The sequence below is a fragment of the Artemia sp. Qi Xiang Cuo genome, chromosome 7 (assembly GCF_049724085.1).
Source record: "Artemia sp. Qi Xiang Cuo chromosome 7, ASM4972408v1, whole genome shotgun sequence".
Lineage (NCBI taxonomy): Eukaryota > Metazoa > Arthropoda > Branchiopoda > Anostraca > Artemiidae > Artemia > Artemia sp. Qi Xiang Cuo.
Genome location: NC_142800.1, coordinates 37,094,589 through 37,114,842, shown reverse-complemented (window position 1 = coordinate 37,114,842; position 20,254 = coordinate 37,094,589). Strand labels below are relative to the sequence as shown.

Sequence of the window (20,254 nt, the reverse complement as noted above, 5' to 3'; positions counted from 1 at the left end):
GTGTTCATTTTGTTTAGTGTAATTAAAAAAAAATAACTAAGTTCTATTTTGGCTACTTTATATGAAGTGTGGGGGCAAGTATTTAGTTAAAATAAAGCTAGGAGGGGGAAATTAAGTTTTAAGGGAGGTGTAAAAATGCTACTTATTTAATACCCCGGTAAACATCTGAATTGAAATGCTTCAGGATAAATAGGGTATTGCTTCTTTCTGAACTTTCTGGGGGTGGAGGCAAGTATTTAGTTTAAATAATGCTAGGAGGGGAAATTAAGTTTTGAGGGGGGGGTGTAAAAATGTAAAAATGATACTTATTTAATACCCCGGTAAACATCTGGCTTAAAATGCTTCAGGAGAAATAGGTTATTGCTTCTTTCTGAACTTTCTTTGGGTGGAGGCAAGTATTTAGTTAAAATAAAGCTAGGAGGGGAAATTAAGTTTTGAGTGGGGGTGTAAAAATGATACTTATTTAATACCCCCGGTAAACATCTGGCTTAAAATGCTTCAGGAGAAATAAGGCTATTGTTTCTTTCTGAACTAATCACAGTTCCTTGACACATATTTTTATATTGTACTTTACATTATTGCTATTACAAATAGTAGATTTGTAAACGGGTAGATTTGTAGGAAAAGGAATCTGCTTCTAGTCTGATCGCTATTTTTTATGGATGGCTAGATTTGTAGGAAAAAGAGTCAGTTTTTTTTAATGAGTTATTAATACAATAATTGAGTTGATATTTTTACAGTATTTTATTGCTATTAGTCAAACGTTGCGATGTGTGCGTGAGTTTGTGTGTGAGCGTGTGCGTAAGAGTCAGTTTTTCAGTTTTTTTTAATGAGGTATTAAGAAAATTATTGAGTTGATTTTTTTTATGTATTTTATTGCTATTAGTCTAACGTTGCGATATGTGTGTGAGATCGTGTGCGAGTGTGTGTGTATGTTTGTGTGTGTGTCTCTCCGTGTGTCTGTGTGTGTGTGTGTGTGTCTGTGTCTGTGTGTGTGTGTGTGTGTGTGTGTGTGTGTGTGTGTGTGTGTGTGTGTGTGTGTGTCTGTGTGTGTGTGTGTGTGTGTGTGTGTGTGTGTGTGTGTGTGTGTGTGTGTGTGTGTGTGTGTGTGTGTGTGTGTGTGTGTGTGTGTGTGTGTGTGTGTGTGTGTGTGTGTGTGTGTGTGTGTGTGTGTGTGTGTGTGTGTGTGTGTGTGTGTGTGTGTGTGTGTGTGTGTGTGTGTGTGTGTGTGTGTGTGTGTGTGTGTGTGTGTGTGTGTGTGTGTGTGTGTGTGTGTGTGTGTGTGTGTGTGTGTGTGTGTGTGTGTGTGTGTGTGTGTGTGTGTGTGTGTGTGTGTGTGTGTGTGTGTGTGTGTGTGTGTGTGTGTGTGTGTGTGTGTGTGTGTGTGTGTGTGTGTGTGTGTGTGTGTGTGTGTGTGTGTGTGTGTGTGTGTGTGTGTGTGTGTGTGTGTGTGTGTGTGTGTGTGTGTGTGTGTGTGTGTGTGTGTGTGTGTGTGTGTGTGTGTGTGTGTGTGTGTGTGTGTGTGTGTGTGTGTGTGTGTGTGTGTGTGTGTGTGTGTGTGTGTGTGTGTGTGTGTGTGTGTGTGTGTGTGTTTGTGTGTGTGTGTGTGTGTGTGTGTGTGTTTGTGTGTGTGTTTGTGTGTTTACGTGTGTGTGTGTGTATACGTTTGTGTGTGTGTGTGTGTGTGGGTGTGAACGTGTGCGTGTGTGCTATTAGCAAAATTTGTAATTTATTATGCTCATGTTTTATAAATAATGCTATAAGCAAAAATTTGTAATTTATTATGAATTTGTTTGATAAATACGAATCCAATTAAGAAAAAAACAACATTTGTTTCATAAATAATATGAATACAAATCCGACTAAGAAAAAAAAATTGTGTGCTATAATTGTGATACAACTTTCCTCAAAGAAAAAAAACTCAATCCATTCATTTTAGTTTCAGGGGGAAGCTACAAAAACAACTGCCTTCCCTGGCCCAGAACTTCAAAATACCATGGGTAATTGTCCACTGTCGCCGGATGATTTTAGTGAAGGTACGTCGTGTACTATTCCCCCGGATTTCCAGCTTACAATGGAAGAAACGAATAGCCTTATGGAAATTGTTGGATCTAATGTTTCCGGGGACATTTTTGACGAAGACTTCATTATTAGTGAATTAGGTCCTCTGCAAATAGGTGCAGGACATGAAAATAGCGTAGCGTCCTCAGAACTACATAATTTTATTTGTTGGAATCTACTCTTGGTCACATGTAAACTCATAGTGTATATTTTAATCCTCCCGAGGAAAACATGATTGACGTGGTTGTCATTTTAACAGACTCAGTAAAGATTCTTCATACATACATCGACCTAATTTGAGCCCTTATTGACATTCAGATTCAGAATTGGGGGGGGGGGGGGGTCAGGGAGGGCTTAAGGCATCAGTTAATAAAAAAGTTTATTTACAAAAGGGGACATTTGGGGACATTTTTTATTTTCATTTTTCAACTGGCAACCAAACTTTTTACCCTGGTCTAAATGAATTTGAGGGTAACTTTTTCAATTGGGTCAATAGATTAATATCAACTTTGGACACGTTCAACGAGAGGGGAAGCGGGTCCACCATTTTATACATTGAAAATATGGATCTGAATTTCAGTAGATTAAAAAAAAACTTTAGTTTAAGGGGGGCGGGGGTGTGGAGTAGTCAACGAATAAAATGCCACCCAGATTTTTCGACTACAGGGGGGGGGGGTTCAGGGTTTCAGATTTGAAACAGGGCTGCAATGCTTTTAATATGCATTTGTAGCAGCAGCCAATAAAAAATTTAACAAATATTTAACAATAAAAAATATTGACGGACTTGCTCGTAACGGCGGAAAAAATTTCTATAAAGTACATTTTGATTGTTTAGAGGGAAAGTATCCGGTGTCGTTAAAAGAGATAGCCATATTTGAAAAGCAAATGAAAATCTTGGGTTAGGGGTGGTTGTCCTCCAGTATGACACAGATTTTGTAAATGGGGGAAAGAAACCGAATAAAAAAAGGGGTTTTATATTCAGTTAGGATACCGTTGGTATATAATGTTATAAATTGGGTTTGGATTATCTATGAACCTCCCAAAGATATAAATTCCTACGGTCATTTTTTCCCCGTTACGGCAATAAGTCGACTCTTATCCCAAGGAGTGAAGAAAGGGGAGCGTCACTATTGCCCCATGTGTCTTTCCCCATTTACAACTGAATGAACATTCACGGATCACATGTGATATTGGAAAGTTCATGGCAATCAAAGAATAGAAATGCCGGCAGAAGGCAAAGATACTTTACAATTTAAAAACTTCCAAAATTCCCTGCTACAGGTTGATAAAGTATCTTTAGATTGTGAATCAAGACTGTTGGAGGTATCGGACCCATCAAGGCCAATTATAGTCAAGGAACACAAACTAGTTGCGTGTTCCTATGCCCATGCCCATCGCGATTCCAATAATAAAATGCAATTGGAAGAGTTTTTTTGACTATGGATGAGGAAGGTAGCATGGAGAAGTTATTGGTGCGTATAATAAAAACAGCGAACGGTGAAATTCCACGATTGCGTCACACCAACTACCCAATGTCATTATCAGATAAGGAGCAACGGGCACTAGAAAAGGGGACAATTTGTTGGGTTTGTAGGGGTGCTCCTGCCCCAAAAGACGCTGTCCAGGATCATAATCATCTTATTAACCCCAATTCAACGGGGAAAAGTAACTTTCGGGGGTGGGATCACAACTCATGTAATTTTAAAATTAAACAGAAACTCTTTCTTCCGGTTTTTATACATAACTCTAACTACGATCTGAAGTATGTGCTACCAGCAATGTCTTCAAAGAAACATCTTCAAAGAAATGGAACTGTGGATGATGCATGGGTGATAGATAGCTTTCCCTGCAAAATCATTCCTAAATCATCGGAAAAGTTGCTTGTTTTGGAATTTATGTGGAAATTTGTTGAAGACGACGTTGAGGACACGAATAAAATTCGCTTTTTAGATTCCTACAGTTTTTTCCCCAGATCATTGAGTGAATTAATTCAAGTGCAGAAAAACGATGACAGCTGCAACGCTTTCCCCCTTCTCAAGCAACAATTTCCAAAAATTTATATGATTTGTTGACGGTCAAGGGCATATATCCTTATGATTATTAATGTTCCATGTCGAGATTCGCGGAGGAAACTGTTCCCTCGATCGAATCGTTTTACGACAGTCTACACGATCGTTGGTGGACCCCTGATGAATACAGTTTTGCTAAAAAAGTGTGGGCAGAGGGAGGGTTTAAAATGGGTTTGACTACTGCAAGCTGTATTTGTCGAGTGATGTGTCAACTTTGTTAGACATTATGTATAAAAATACGAACAAAATATATGGGGAATTTAATCTTGAGTTTAGGATATTATTTTTCATCTCCTCATCTGGTAATGGACATCCTCCTAAAAGTTAGCGGGGAAAAAATCGGGCTATTCACCGACATCGATCAGCACCTTTTCATCGAGAGGTCAATGAGGGGTGGATACGTTTTTCACGGGGATCGTATCTTGGAAACTTATCCAACTGGAGAAAAGACGGGGAAAAAATCAGATGCAGTTTTCCTTTATATGAATTCCCTCTACCCCTCGGCCATGTCCCGTTATGCGCTACCCTGCGATGACTATAAATGGCTCAATGACCCTCAAGCCTCCACTTTCCCCAATATTGACAGTGTTGAGGAGAATGGGCCAGTCGGATGTTTTTTTATATCGATGGGGAGATACCAGTTGAGCTTCACGATTCGGTAAAGGACTTTGTTGTTCCATGCATCAATAGATCTGTGTCCAGGGACTCTTTGAGCCCTCGCAACAGACGTTTGATTGAGGTGGACGGATTGCATTGGTCACCTTCAAAACAAAACCTTATTGCCGACCTTCTGCCGAAGAAAAATATTGTTGTACATCATGTGGCTTTAAAATGGATGTGCAACATCAGTTTCAACGTCACAAAGGTTCATAGAGCCCTCCAGTTTAGTCAAAAACCCTATCAGAAAACGTTTGTTGACACTTTTGTCAAGAAACTATCTGGAGCGCGGACAAAAGCCGAAAAAGAAATCTATAAGCTCATTTTAAATTCGGCTTTTGGTAAAATTTGTGAAAGTGTTCGCAATAGGAATTGTTGTGACGTCATGACCGATCCCGAACAATGTGCTCGAATTATTGCCGATCCAAATTACACTTCCTTTACAATCATTGGCCCGGTCATGGTACTATTGAACAGGAAAAAAAGAAGCATTGTCCTAAATAAAAATATTGCTGCAGGCAGTGCAATCTTGGAGATCTCTAAAAAGCTAATATTGGAATTCTACTACAATGTGACTAGGGTACAGTGGCCGGAGAAGGGGCAAGTAGAGGTCTGCTACGGGGTTGCAGATTCTCTATTGCTAAAAGTAAAAACCCCAAACCTACTTGATGATTTGGCGCACGGCGAAAGCATCAGCTCACGGATAGACTACACCAATTGGAGTAGGCTTTAACCAGAGCTAGTGAAATGTCGGGCACCAAATCAGCTTCTTTTTTTTAAATCAGAAACGGGAAGCGACATGATTTCCCGTGGTAAGTTTGTAAGTCCGAAGGTGTTACTTTATACAGGCACACGACGAGGAAATCAAAAAACGTTGCAAAGGAGTACCCACGCGATATGTGGATAATAATTTCGACTTGGACATCTATAGGAATTGTATTGTTGAAAATACAATTCCACGAGCAAAATTGTTGGCAATTCGTTCGCTGAACTACAGGAACTTCACTGTAAATATATAAAAAATTGCCATGAGTACTATTGCTGACAAGGTCTATGTTTGTCAAGACGGTGTGACTGCCCTCCCCCTGGGGCATTATTTAACTTCCGACCGAGCCGAATGTGTTAGCCATAGGGAAAGTCTCGGTTTGAGTAAAGTACAATAAATTTCCCAAAACCTTGGGGGGCCTGCGGCATGGGGGGGGGCTCGTGGCCGGGGGGCTCGTGGCTGGGGGGGGGGCGCCAGGCTGGCCGACAGCGGGGGGGGCGCCACTACCAAAGGTATTTCTTTTTACTTAGAGCAGATTTTTTTTAAATATACATGTTGCATTCAAATTAAAAATAATTTAAAAAAGGGATATTATTCTAAGTGTATTTTTTCATGAAATGTTGTTTTTTTATAAATAAAGTATATTTATTAAAGTGCTTTTTCTAGTGCATTTTTTAAAGAAATGTTTTTTATTATAAATAAATTAAAAAAAAATCAAGTGTATTTTTCTGTAATGTATTCTGCCCTCGGTTAAATTTAAAGAAAGCTTAGATATTAGATTAATAAATTCTTTTTCAATGCCATGTTTGAGTATGGCTTTCCTAAGTAATGGTTTTGAAGTGCTTAGAACGGAAAATAAGTGTCTATTTTCATGCAGTTTCTTCCGTGTCATGCTGGCAACTAATAGCTTTTTTTACTGTTCAACAGAAGATATACTGTAATTTCATTGTCAAAATATCTTTGAATACCCGCAAATCCTTGGGTGCATCATAGGCAGCGCAATCGCGCTGCCTAAGTAAAGAACGATGTTGGCATAATGTATTACTTATTTTTTCTTCCATACCAGAGCTCTTCGTATCGAAGGAGTTGTCATAGAAACTTCGAAAAGGGCTCATTCGGTTGGAAATTGTAATGGCTAGTGACCCTTTTCAATAGTCGAAAATGACTGGAAGGCAGCTAACAACCCTTCCACGCCAACCATTTCCCCTAACACATCCAATCAAAATTTAGGGATAGCCAGTTTGTTCAGCGTAGTGGATTTCCAGATAAAAAATGTGTTTTTGAGGAGTACACTCCCCCACAACCCTCAGGGCAGGGATTGTAAGTTATGCCCTGGGGGCATATAAGGTTTTATATAAGGCGTTGTCGTAGAAACTTCAAAAAAGGCTAAATTCGATTAAAAATTCAAAGGGCTAGTGCCCTTTTTAATAGACGAAAGTGATTGGACTATTAAAAAGGGCACAAGCCACTCCAATTTTCAATTGAATGAGCCCTTTTGGAAATTTCTACGACAACTTCTTCAATACGAAGTTCCCTGGTCTAAAGGAAGAAATTATAAATAATACATTGTGAGAACATCGTTCTTATATGGCCCAGGGGCATAGCTTAAAACCCTTTTTCTGAGGGCTATGGGGGAATATCCTCCTCAAAAACATAATTTCTATCTGGAAATCAACTACGCTGAACAAAATGGCTATCTCAAAATTTGTATTGGATGTGATAGGGGAAATGGTGGGCGTGGAAGGGGTGTTAGCTGAGAATTGGAGTGGCTTGTGCCCTTTTTAATAGTAGAAAGTGATTGAAAGGCAACTAACACCCCTTCCACACCCACCATTTCCCGAAACATATCCAATGAAAATTATGAGATTGCCATTTTGTTTCAGCGTAGTTGATTTCTAGATAAAAATTATGTTTTGAGGTGGAAACTCCCCCAGAGCCCTCAAGGCTAGGGTTGTAAGCTATGCCATGTGGGAATATAAGGTTCTTATATAAAGCGTTGTCGTTAAAACTTCAAAAAAGGGTCATTCGATTGGAAATTCAAAGGGCTGGTGCTCTTTTTAATAGTCAAAAGTGATTGGACGGCAACTAACACCATTCTCAAGCACATCCAATCATAATTTTGAGATAACCATTTTGTTCAGCGTAGTTGATTTCCAGATAAAAAATGTGTTTTTGAGGAGTACACTCCCCCACAACCCTCAGGGCAGGGATTTTAAGTTATGCCCTGGGGGCATATAAGGTTGTATATAAGGCGTTGTCGTAGAAACTTCAAAAAAGGCTCATTCGATTGAAAATTCAAAGGGCTAGTGCCCTTTTTAATAGACGGAAGTGATTAGACTATTAAAAAGGGCACAAGCCACTCAAATTTTCAATTGAATGAGCCCTTTTGGAAATTTCTACGACAACTTCTTCGATACGAAGTTCCCTGGTCTAAAGGAAGAAATTATAAATAATACATTGTGAGAAAATCGTTCTTATATGCCCAGGGGCATAACTTAAAACCCTTTTTCTGAGGGCTATGGGGGAATATCCTCCTCAAAAACATAATTTCTATGTGGAAATCAACTACGCTGAACAAAATGGCTATCTCAAAATTTTATTGGATGTGTTAGGGGAAATGGTGGGCGTGGAAGGGGTGTTAGCTGAGAATAAGAGTGGCTTGTGCCCTTTTTAATAGTCGAAAGTGATTGAAAGGCATCTAACACCCCTTCCACACCCACCATTTCCCGAAACACATCCAATGAAAATTATGAGATTGCCATTTTGTTTCAGCGTAGCTGATTTCTAGATAAAATTATGTTTTGAGGAGGAAACTCCCCCAGAGCCCTCAAGGCTAGGGTTGTAAGCTATGCCATATGGGAATATAAGGTTCTTAAAGAAAGCGTTGTCGTAAAAACTTCAAAAAAGGGTCATTCGATTGGAAATTCAAAGGGCTGGTGCTCTTTTTAATAGTCAAAAGTGATTGGACGGCAACTAACACCATTCTCAAACACATCCAATCAAAATTTTGAGATAGCCGTTTTGTTCCACGCAGTTGAAAGTTCTGAAAATTATGCCCTTGAGCAGGACACTTCCCCACAGTCTTCGGTGCAGGAATTTTAAGTCATGCCCTGGGGGCATATAAGGTTTTTATTGAAATCTTTGTCGTAGAAACTTGAAAAAGGGATCATTCGAATAGAAATTCAAAGAGCTAGTGCCCTTTTTAATAGTCGAAAGTGATTTAAGGGCACCTAACCCCCCTCTCAACTCAAGCCCACCTTTTCCCCAAACACATCCCATTACAATATTTAGATAGCCATTTTATTCAAGGTAGTTGAGAGTTTTGGAAATTAGGTTTTTAAACATGACAACCCCTCCCCCCCCCCACAGCCCTCAGGGTAAGAGTTGTAATTTATGCCCTGGGGCATATAAGGTTTTTGTAGAAAGCGATGTTGTAGAAACTTCAAAAAGTGCTCATTCAACTGGAAATTGAAAGGGCTAGTGCCCTTAATAGTCCAATCAAAATTTTCCACAACCAATCAAAATTTTGAGATATTTATTTTGTTCAACGGTGTTGAAATTTCTGGAAATTAGGTCTTTTAGGTTGATAATCCCCTCAGAGCCCTTAGTGCAAGGCTTGTAAGTTATGCCCTGTGGGCATATAAGGTTTATATAGAAATCTGTTGCAGAAATTTCAAAAAGGGCTCATTTGATTGGAAATTGAAAGGGCTAGTGTCCTTTTTAATAGGCGAAAGTGAGTGGAGAGAATACAACCCTCTTTTCACGCCCACCATTTCCCCAAAACCTTCAATCAAAGTTTAGAGATAGCCATTTTCTTCAACGAAGTTAAAAGTTCTTGAAGTTATGTATTTGAGGATGACAAACCACCAAAGGGCTCCCAGGGCAAAGGTTGTAAGTTATGCCCTGGGGGCATATAAGGCTTTTATAGATGGCTTTGTCGTAAAAACTTCAAAAGGGGCTCATTCAATTGGAAATTGAGAGGGTTAGTGCCCTTTTTAATAGTAGAAACTGATTGAATTGTAACTAACCCCCCTCTCACGCCCACCATTCCGCCAAACACATCTAATCAAAATTCTCAGATAGCCATTTTGTTCAAAATATTAGAAAGTTCTGGTAATTACGTCTTTGAGGATGACATCCCCCTGCCCTCAGGGCAAGGGTTATAAGTTATGCCCTGGGGGCATATAAGGTTTTTATTGAAAGCGTTGTCGTAAAAACTTCAAAAAGGCTCATTTGATTGGAAATTGAAAGGGCTAGTGCCTTTTTTAATAGTTGAAAGTGTTTAGAGAGCAACTAACGTCCCTCTCACGCCAACCATTTCCCCAAAAATATTCTATCAAAATTTTGAGATAGCTATTTTGTTTAACTTAGTTGAAAGTTCCTGACATTAGGTCTTTGAGGATGACAGCCCCCCTCACAGTCCTTAGGGTAAGGGTTGTAATTTATGCCCTGGGGGCATTTAAGGTGTTTATTTAAAGAGTTGTAGTAGAAACTAAAAAGGGCTCATTTGATTGGAAATGCCCAGTGCCCTTTTAATAGTCAAAAGAGATTGGAAGGCTTGGCATTTTTATAGTAAAGATCGATGTGAGTACAATATATTATTTTTTTTTGTTTAGACCAGGGCACTTCGTATTGAAGAAGTTGTCGTAAGAACTTCGAAAATGGCTCATTCGATTGAAAATAGAAAGGGCTGATGCCCTTTTTTATAGTGGAAAGGGATTGGAGGGCAACTAATCCCCCTCCCGTGCCCACCCAACCATTTGCCCATTATGTTTAAAAACTAAATGTTTCCATAAGATTAAATCAAAATGCACTGTGTTAATGCTAATTCCCAGTAAGGCATCTAACCGGTATCTCAAGAACGACTGAGGGTATTATGTTCAAACTCTTGGGGCTACTTCTGCTCTTAAAATTTAACCAAATCAAAATAGTGTAAGTGTATCCAAGCTATCAAAGGAAGTAATCAGATTTTTTTGTGAATGATATCAAGTTTTCTACTTCAGGTCAAGTAGAGGAGATATGAAACTAAATTAAACACTACTCTTTGTGTCCAGATTTTTAAAAGGGTGTATGTTGTTAAAAATTGCTGAAACTTTTACTCCAGCATACAAATAGCATGCCAAACTATAAAGTCTTATAAAAAAAGAAAATATTTAAAGTATTATTTTCTTTTTCCCTGAAAAGACTATGTTAATATAAAACGAACAGAAATTAATTAAAAAAACTTTTTCCACTAAATAAGTTTTTCAAAGAAAAGTAAAGAAAACCAAAAATGAGCAAAAATAAAATCAAATAATCTATTAAGCGTAAAACTACCACAAATTAGCATCGGTAAATAAATGAAACCCGAAACGAAAATAACCGGGTCAAACTCGAAACGAGCAGAAATTAACATGAGTTGGGCTCTAAACCCCTATGCCTTCTCAAGGCAAGAACATAATTTGCACTTTACTGAAAAAATATAAATGAATATGCATTATCAGTTTAACATACATATACTGATATTTAGTAATCAAAATGTTAATATTATTTCATTTATTAAAGTTATAAAAGTAAAAACATTTATATTTTTCAGTAAAGTGCAAATTATGTTCTGGCCTTGGGAAGGCATAGGGGTTTTGAGCCCTACTCATGTTAATTTATGCTCGTTCTGAGTTTGAATCGGTTATATATTGTAATTTCTGTTTCGTTCTGGGTTTCATTGAGAGTTTCTTTGAGATTTCCAATATCGAACTGCCACCTGCAATACTTTATTTAGAACAACATTTCTTTTCTTTCTATGTAGAAAGACAATATTGGACTCAATGACAGGGAATTTTTCTGGAGTTGGGATCGGCAACGACGCGAGCACATTCTTTGGGGCTGATTACAACGTCACAACGACTCCTGTTTCGTGTGCTTTCACACATTTTCTCTGAAGGCTGAATTTAAAAAGAGCTTATAAATTTCTTTTTCAGCCTTGGTTTTCGCCTGTGAACGTTTACTGACAAAAGTGTCAATAAAAGTTTTCAAATAGGGCTTTTGATCGAATTGCAGGGCTCTGTGTATCTTTGTGACCCTGAAACTACCGGCTACCATCCATCGCGATAGCACATGATATACAACTATATTCTGTTTCGGTTCAAGGTCGGCAATTAGTTTTTCCTTTGAAAGGGGCCAATGCATACCCATATCCTCGACCAAAGACAAATTATATGGACTCAAAGTGTCCTTGCTCACAGGTCTATTTATTCATGGGAAAATAAAATCTTTTACCGAGTCATGGAGCTCCATTGGTATTTGACCGTCAACTTAAAAAAACATCCTTATCTACCATTCTCCTCAACAGTGTGAATGTCGGGGAAATCTGTGTGCACGAGGATTTTCAAGCCATTTTTAATTACCACACGAGAACAGTAGTGAGACGTTGCCGAGGGGTATAGAGAATACATATCTAGCAAAACAGCATTGGACTTTATACCGTCGACAGCCTTCTGCCCAGCTGGATCAGTTTACATGACGAGGTCCCCCTGAAAACATACCCTCCTCTCATAGATATTTCTACAAATAATTGCTGATCCACATCGGTAATCAGACCAATTTCTTCTCTACTGATTTTTAGAACTAAATCTATCCCCAGGTTAGACGTTGAAAAATAATAACCTATATCCAACCAAAATTCCAAAAAATTTTTATCCGTGTTCTTGCAGACAATGTCCAAAAGAGTCAATACATCACTTGCCATGTGCATTTTGCAATAATTTCATCCATTTTTATAGCCTCCCTTGGTCCAAACCCTCTTGGCAAATTCATAGTCACCGGTGGTGCACTTAGGTTCAGTAAGTGAATAATAACATAATTCAATGGGCTGAAGTTTCTCCTTACTTAGCCTCGAGCTGGAGTTGTAGCAATCATATACATATATGGCCTTACACGTTAATAAATCATATATTTCATTATCCGGAGAGCGCTGTTTAAGGAGGGGAAAACTATCGAAATTATCACTTTTCTGTACTTGAATTAATTGGTTAAGGGATTTGGGGAGAAAGCTATAGGAGTCTAAAACACGGATTTTATTCCAGCAAGTATATCCGTTATCTAGTGTTGTCTATTTGAATTCTATGAGCAGCAACTTTTCAGATGATTTGGGTATAACATTATAGGAAAAAGCCATCTATCCATGCGTCATCTACAACTTCACCTTTCTGCATACGTGCCAATGCTGGTAAGATAAATTTCAAATGATAATTGGAATTGTATATAAAAACCGGTATAACGTACTGTTGCCTTACGTTTATACTGCGCGATTGATGTGCCACTCCACGGAAGTTATTCCCCCTGATGATATCTCTTGCCATAAATAATCATGGCCGTGGACTTTCCCTTTACCCTCTTTTCCCTTACCCCTTTCCCTCCCTCTTCAAATTTCTGCTTACAAACCCAATATATTTTTATTTTTAACAGCCAGCCGATCCTCTGGTGTTAGAATCATAAAATAATTTGTGTTCCGCATCCGGGGGATTTCCTTGTTTACTGTAATGATTAGTTTAGTCAATGCTGTGACCATGCAATTACCCGTCGAATGTCTCAACTACATCTAACAGTCACATAGTATTACTAGAGTCCCCTTGATTGTGGACGTAAGACACTGCAATAGTTTGATTTTCTTTGATATAATTTGAATTTTGTGGGTCGTTCACATCTGTGAGTTTAGCCTCACAATCCAAGTTGATCTTATCACTTTGCAAAAGTGTATTCTGAAAATTTCTAAACCTTAAAATTGCCCTATCACCGCTGACCGTCTCTACAGACTGATATCCATGACGTTTGCAGTGTTTCATGTGATTCTTTAGGTTTAAATTGCTACTAAATCCGGACAGTTATGTTGGACAATAGTAACATACCCCACGCCTCTTCTTTCCCTCACATAACACCTTACTAATATCTGTAATTAGATTCAAATTTCCAATTGATTCATGTTGTGTAGGTGGTGTCTACAGAAGCCAGACCTAGTGTTTCACTGATTCAATCGACGAAGCCCTCACTAGAAATATTACTCCTTTTTATTACTGCGCTCTTCCTCCTCAAATTATGTTTCATATTGTAGTACCGTAACACTAATCTTTAAACTTAGGGTAGTCCGTTGAAAAGTATCTATTCCCTTGAGTGTTACAGGATATTTACCTTTTAAACAACTGAAATCTACCTTAGGCAAATCAGACCCCTCCCTCCCATTAGCTGCCCAATCGTCCAACTTTGTTTAGTAGCACTCTCTGTCAAGGGTCGGAAGGCCGCTATAAGAAACACGCACATAAAACACTGCTGGCCGGTTTTGAAACAGATTCCTTGCACGCCCCAACATAATTCTAAATAAGATTTATATTTTAAAACTATACCCTCCCCCCCTATGGCCGCCTCTCAAAATAATATCTTTATTAAATTTACATATATTTACACTTGAATTTTCAATAAATAAAACCACTGACCCACTTTATTCTCATTAATATCCAGTTTTTTTTACAACACTATTTACCAATTCAATAAATACACCCTCTTAATTTTCCAAATGTGGGTGAAGGACTAACACTTCAGTGTGCAGAAAATGTGAATAAACTTCACCAGCATTTTCATTGAAATAAAATATTTTGAGTGCTATTGAGGCTTTCATGCGGTCCCGACCTCCCCAAAACCCGAATTTGTCGCTCAAGAAGGGCTCGAATCTTGCCTGCGTACGTATGGACAATATTTATTGGATCTGTTATAATATCCCCTGCCATTAGCGAATTAAATGGATCCCCAGATATGGGTGTATAAACATCTATTGTATTCAAGATAGAGTTTTTTAAATTAAATTCTGGCAATGTTGGAGAGATTTGCATATCCCCATCACCTCCCCCATTCTATTCAACCTTAACATGAGGTTTGATGCGTGGAGTAAAATCCCCCAGTTCGCTCATAAAGAAAGAAAAACGAGCAAAAATGGGGTTTTTATAGGCCAAATGACGATACTGAAAAAACAAAGCGAATATTTCGAGAGGACAAACGCCTCTCTTCTTCAGCGCGAAACGAAACGATGTATCAATAAAAGCCAAAAATTAAAAGAATTAAAACCAACTACATAACAACCATAAAAGCGAGTTATTCGCCAATATCTGTGATTTGCACAAAATCCAAAAAATCATGAACTGCCATCGACGGATACTAGCGAGCAACAGACAAATGAAAGGAATCAATTCATTCACTCGAAAAAACAAAACGAACCAGCAATTAAATAAGTTGGAAAACTATGTCCTTTGATTTCGGATTTTAATTAAGGCATTTCTTGCAGACACCCTTTGAGACCTAAGGGGTTGTTCACGTGTTTGATTAGATAACTGGGAAAGTAGTTCAAAGTTTATTTAAGGGATTACTAACGTATTGGCTTCTCTTTTGAGAAAACCTAAATATGACTCGTTTATTCTTAAATCACCGGAATCTCTGTTTAAAGCTAGACCTAAATGTTGGTATTTATAAATTTCAACAGCTTCTCTGTAGTGCTGGACAATACCTTTATCATGCGAAATAAGACTAGCTTGACTAAACAAAATAGTATGGTCTGGTTTTTCAAAAATGTGCTCTGCAAGGGCAGAGTCAAAATTTTCTGGTTTTTTTCCGCTTTTTAAGTGTATTATTAATTGAACTAGAATGTTGGGTTAATCTATCTGTTAGTCACTGATTTGTTCTTCCGATATACCAAAGACCACACGAACAAGGAATTCTGTAGACACCGGAGTTTTCACCTATCGGGATAGGGTCTTTACCTTGATAAATTTGGGACCTGATAGTTTTTCTGGGTCTATAATAAGTGTAAATGTTATTTTTCCTTTGATTTTTTGAAATGTGGTCTGAAATCCCTTTAATGTATGGGAGACCAAGATAAACTGAATTTTCTCTTTGATTTGTGTTTTCTGTGGAGCTATCTGATAATCTTTTAATGCGTTTTGTAATTACAGAATTTATTAAACTAATTGGATAACCATTCCCAAATAAAATATCTCTAAGGTGGTTGAGTTCTAAATCCAAGAAACGTGTTGAACAAACTTTCAATGCTCTATCAACTAGAGAAGTGACAACTCCTCTTTTCACAGCAGGAGAATGATTGGAGGAATAACTTAAGTAACGGTCATCAGGAATAACTTCATAACTAGTTTGCTCATCATAGCTTCAAGTGTGTTCGGGCTACGAGAATCTGCCCAATCAAATTTATTTTGTTCTTCTTCAATTACACTCGACTGAATTGGGGCTATGTCCATTAACTCAGTGGGGGGAGGGTTTTCATTTAACTCTCTAAAAAAATTATCTAAAATTCTACAAGTGCTAGGACTTCTCAGATCTACCCAACCGAAATCGTCCTCTGACACACCTTGATCTTCAAATGCATATGGTTGGGCACAACTAACTTCTCAGTTCTGTTCAAATGCACTACCCCATCCCAAACTTAAATCATCTTTAAATTGAATTATAATACTCTGCTTTTTGGAAAACCTTGTAACATACTTTCCCCATCCCCACAACAAAGTAACATCTTTCCCCCTCCCACTGTAATAAAACATTTTTTAACAGATATCAAATTGCATAACTTATGAATGATGCTCAATTGATCGTGGAGTTTATATGTTATTCCCAACACGCATAGTTGTCTGAACTTTTCAAATATTACGATGGCTATGTCACTGCTGAATTATTTTCTAAGCAGTGCACTAAAATATTAAGTATACCATCATAGTTTTCTAAGATAAGTCCTTCCACGCTAATTGATCTATTGGAAAGAAAAAAAAAATTATAGCGGCATACTAAAAGCAGCGCTTTTGCGCTGTCCGAAAAAATTCTCCATTTTCATGAAGAAACTTATAAAAAATTCTTTGAATTGAATTATAAAAAATTTTTTAATCATTTTCGTACATTGTTCAATGAAATTTAGTTTTTCTTTTTACATTGTAAAACATAATAAAACAACAGTAAATATAATTTTTTCTTACCCCGTACGTTGACGATTCATAGTTTGGAACATCATATTATTGTCCTGTTCCGTCATCGCAGAAGTACTGGCAACTTTTTGTCTGCTAGGGGTGCATATACTATTTAAGATGGTCTTGTAGGTGGTGATAATGTTTCCGTTTCAATGGAACTTGATAATTTTGAACTCTTTAGCAATGGTTCTCCAGAATATCCTTAAATAAAAATTATATTTCAGTTTTACTAATAATTTTATTCTTAATAAGTTGGACGTCTCCCCAACTTCCATCCCTCCTCCCCATTTACATCTATGTAAAATCATTTAATCAATTAGCCCCGATATCTTTTAAAACAAGGAAAAACAAGTCTTTTTCATGCCTCAATGAAAACGATAGGGGATTAGCAGAGCGGAAGTTTAAAAGGGGGCCCCCTTAAAAGTCACGCTCCAACGAGGCTATCTATTCAGACTGGGATGCAGAAATATTTGACATTGCGGTCAGTTCACATAAAAACGTCGTGTTATTAAGACGCAATGGAGATTTGGCGTTTTAGATGGTTGTTTAAGATTCTATGAAAATGTGAAATACAGTTTTTTGGATAAAAACGATTGTTGTCAATGTTGAAAGAAGTCATTATGATGCTATCAGATAAAAACCCAAAAAGGAGATAAGTTGAAATATAATCTTCTTTTTTCACAAAGATTCTTCAAAAATCTCCTTAGATAAAATTAATATTTTAGCAAAGCCGTGGTTTCTAAATGAATTACAATATTTAAACGATTATTTTTTGGGGTTTAAGTGGGAAAAAGGTACCTAGGTTAGGTTAGCTCACGTTATTTTACATAATATGCTATGCTTGACTTATATATTAATTGGCTATTTAATTATATATAAAATAAATTTACATCGATGAATTTATTAATGTCATTCTGATTCTCCATAATGTCAACTTTATATTGTTAAATCAATAAATGATAAAATCAATAAATGATCAATAAAATGATACAATATTACAGATGTACGCTATATTTATATATTTGAATTCAAAGGAAACTATATTAAAAATAGAATTTCTGTCATATTCCATCTAACACTTTGGTAGAGAATATTCGTAGTGACTCCATATTTGGAGTCCCGATATGTTATCGTCATAGGCTATTTTTAGATCTAGGTTCGGAATATAGAGGTGTTGCTCTGGCTCAACTTCAATTGTCTCCCAAAGAAGGACTCCCTTCCTCAGTTATTAGGCTTATACTACTAGTAAAGGGCGAACCACAGCCTATAGTAACCAAAAGTTAAAAAATGCGTTTAGAAAAAAATAGCTAGTGAAAAACTATCTGACACTGAGTCCGGAATGGTAACTATTATTTTGGTTCGTCTTAAAAGTAAAAGTTTTTTGCGAAAAGAAATGTATGGTGATTTCGAAAAAAATTCTAACGGTGCATATTTGCGAAATATATGAACAGAAGCAGGTCTATTTGCACCCCTCGAAAATGGCTTCTTGTCAAAATGAAAAGTATACCAATGGAATCAGCACAGTCGAAAAACAATATATGAGAAATCAAAGTCCCCTCATTTTATAACAATGAAAGTTACTTTTTTGCATGAGTAGCACTGATATGTCTCCCGTTTTTTTTGTTTTTTTTTGTTTTTATTTTTTTTGCTAGCAAGGCTACGGAGTGACCAAAACATCATAGAGAGATGCATAATAGCGCATTTGAACGGAAAATTAATCTTGCTAGTACCCTTTTTTAAGTGACCAAAAAGATTGTAGGGTAACTGGCCCCCCTCCCTCAAGGCCCCCTCCCCCCGAAGTCATCCAATCACAATTTTGAGATGGCCATTTTGTCCAATATAGTTCAAAGGTCGAATATCTTTGATTTTGGTGATAGTAAGACCCTCCTTAGTCCCTGGGGAAAGGGCTACACACTGTATTAGTATCGGAAATATTGCGTATCGGTATTGGCTTATTGCTTGTTATTAGGCGTATTGGTATCGGATGTATCTAGACAGATTTTTAATATATCATATAAAAGATACTGCTAATATCTACGTCCTTCCTATAAATCCAACCATCAGCAAGTTCCTAATGGTACTAAAAAGGCACTTTTGGTGCCATGTCTCAAGTGGAAAAGCCGGGGCTAGTGGGCTACCAGTACTTTTAAGAGTGACGTTTAATGGCTCATGTGAAGCTATTGCTCATATCTACGTGATGTTTATCAATTCTACCATCCGTAAGTGTGATATAGCACTAAAAACAATACTTTTCGTGTCACTTCTTAAGTAGAAAAGGTTGGAAGTATAAAACGAAATCATCATTGTAATAATTATGGTCCAAAACCCGTAACTGGAGATTTGCAAGAATAACTCTCGTATGTTCTGTTGATAAAGCGTTCGACTTCGAAATTGAGTGTCGCGTTCGATTCCTGCTTGAGTATTTTTTTTTCAATTATGGTTTTCTCCCTTCTATACGATTATTTTCAGATATAATCACTGTTTTTGTAAGTAGTAAGTATCTATTGAATTTGCTTACGCCCCCGTACCAAACAGGTTTCTGGTAGGTATAATCTGGTTTGGTAGGTACAATCTGGTTAGGTGGGTATAATCTGGTTTGGTTCAAGTTTTTCTGACACAATTTGCCGGATTTCTATTTCATGATATACAAGTTTTTTTTTAGGTTAAATCCGTGTCAGAAAAACCGGTGTGTCTTTTTTAGTTGCCAAATTGGACGAGCGAGGATAGTACGAATTGCTTGTGAAAAACCCCGGATGAATTAGTTGAAAATAAAGTTTTAACGGACAAGTTTTTCTGACACAATTTACAGACCAGATTTCTAGTTCATATATTTTTTGATAACTTGATGGGTGATTTGAATAAAAGGAATTCAAATATTTTGTCTATGAAATAGAAGCTAACTCAATTTGCAAAAAGGTATTTCCATTTGCACAACTCTGATCTGATTGAATTGTCGCCGACAATGAGATTTAATCACTGCTAAGCCCATTGTTATTGCGAGAGAGTTACTCAATTTACAGCTTAGTGTTAACTGACAGAGTTCCAAATACGAACATTTTGAAAAGCAGACAAAAAATCGGACATTATAATCAGAATTATTTGATTAACATTTAAAAAGGGGTAATGAGATATATGATCTATATAATACAAAAGTGATGTTTGATAAGTATTGTCAATTTAAAATAGGATCTATGCATTTTTTCTTTGCATGGTGTTCGTTCAATTGAAAGCGAGGATTTCTGTTAAATAAATAATTCTTATATTTTTTCCGTTCAATTGAAAGCGAGGATTTCTGTTAAATAAATAATTGTTATACCTTTTAAAATAGCTTTACGGGGTTTGAGGGATTCTGTTGTTTTATTCCGTGTGATTTTTTATTTACATGGTGTTCGTTCAATTGAAAGCGAGGATTTCTGTTAAATAAATAAATAATTCTTATATTTTTTACGTTCAATTGAAAGCGAGGATTTCTGTTAAATAAATAATTGTTATACCTTTTAAAATAGCTTTACGGGGTTTGAAGGACTCTGTCGTGTTATTACGTGTGATTTTTTCTTTTCATGGTGTTCGTTCAAAAAGCGATGATTTTTGTTAAGTAAATAATTCTTATATTTTTTCCATTCAATTGAAAGCGATGATTTCTGTTAAATAAATAATTTTTATACCTTTTAAAATAGCTTTACGGGGATTGAGGGTCTCTGTCGTTTTATTCC

The 20,254-nt window shown here is 37.0% G+C and overlaps 1 protein-coding gene across 1 annotated transcript in view; it reads left to right on the top strand.

The window, feature by feature from the left end:
- The first annotated feature begins 1,996 nt into the window (after positions 1–1,996).
- LOC148950228 (uncharacterized) overlaps positions 1,997–20,254 on the top strand; it is a 47,217-nt gene continuing 28,959 nt past the window's right edge. The window contains exon 1 of the mRNA XM_089091806.1: positions 1,997–2,197. Within this exon, the coding sequence (XP_088947932.1) occupies positions 1,997–2,197 (201 nt within the window). The remainder of the gene's footprint in view (positions 2,198–20,254) is intronic.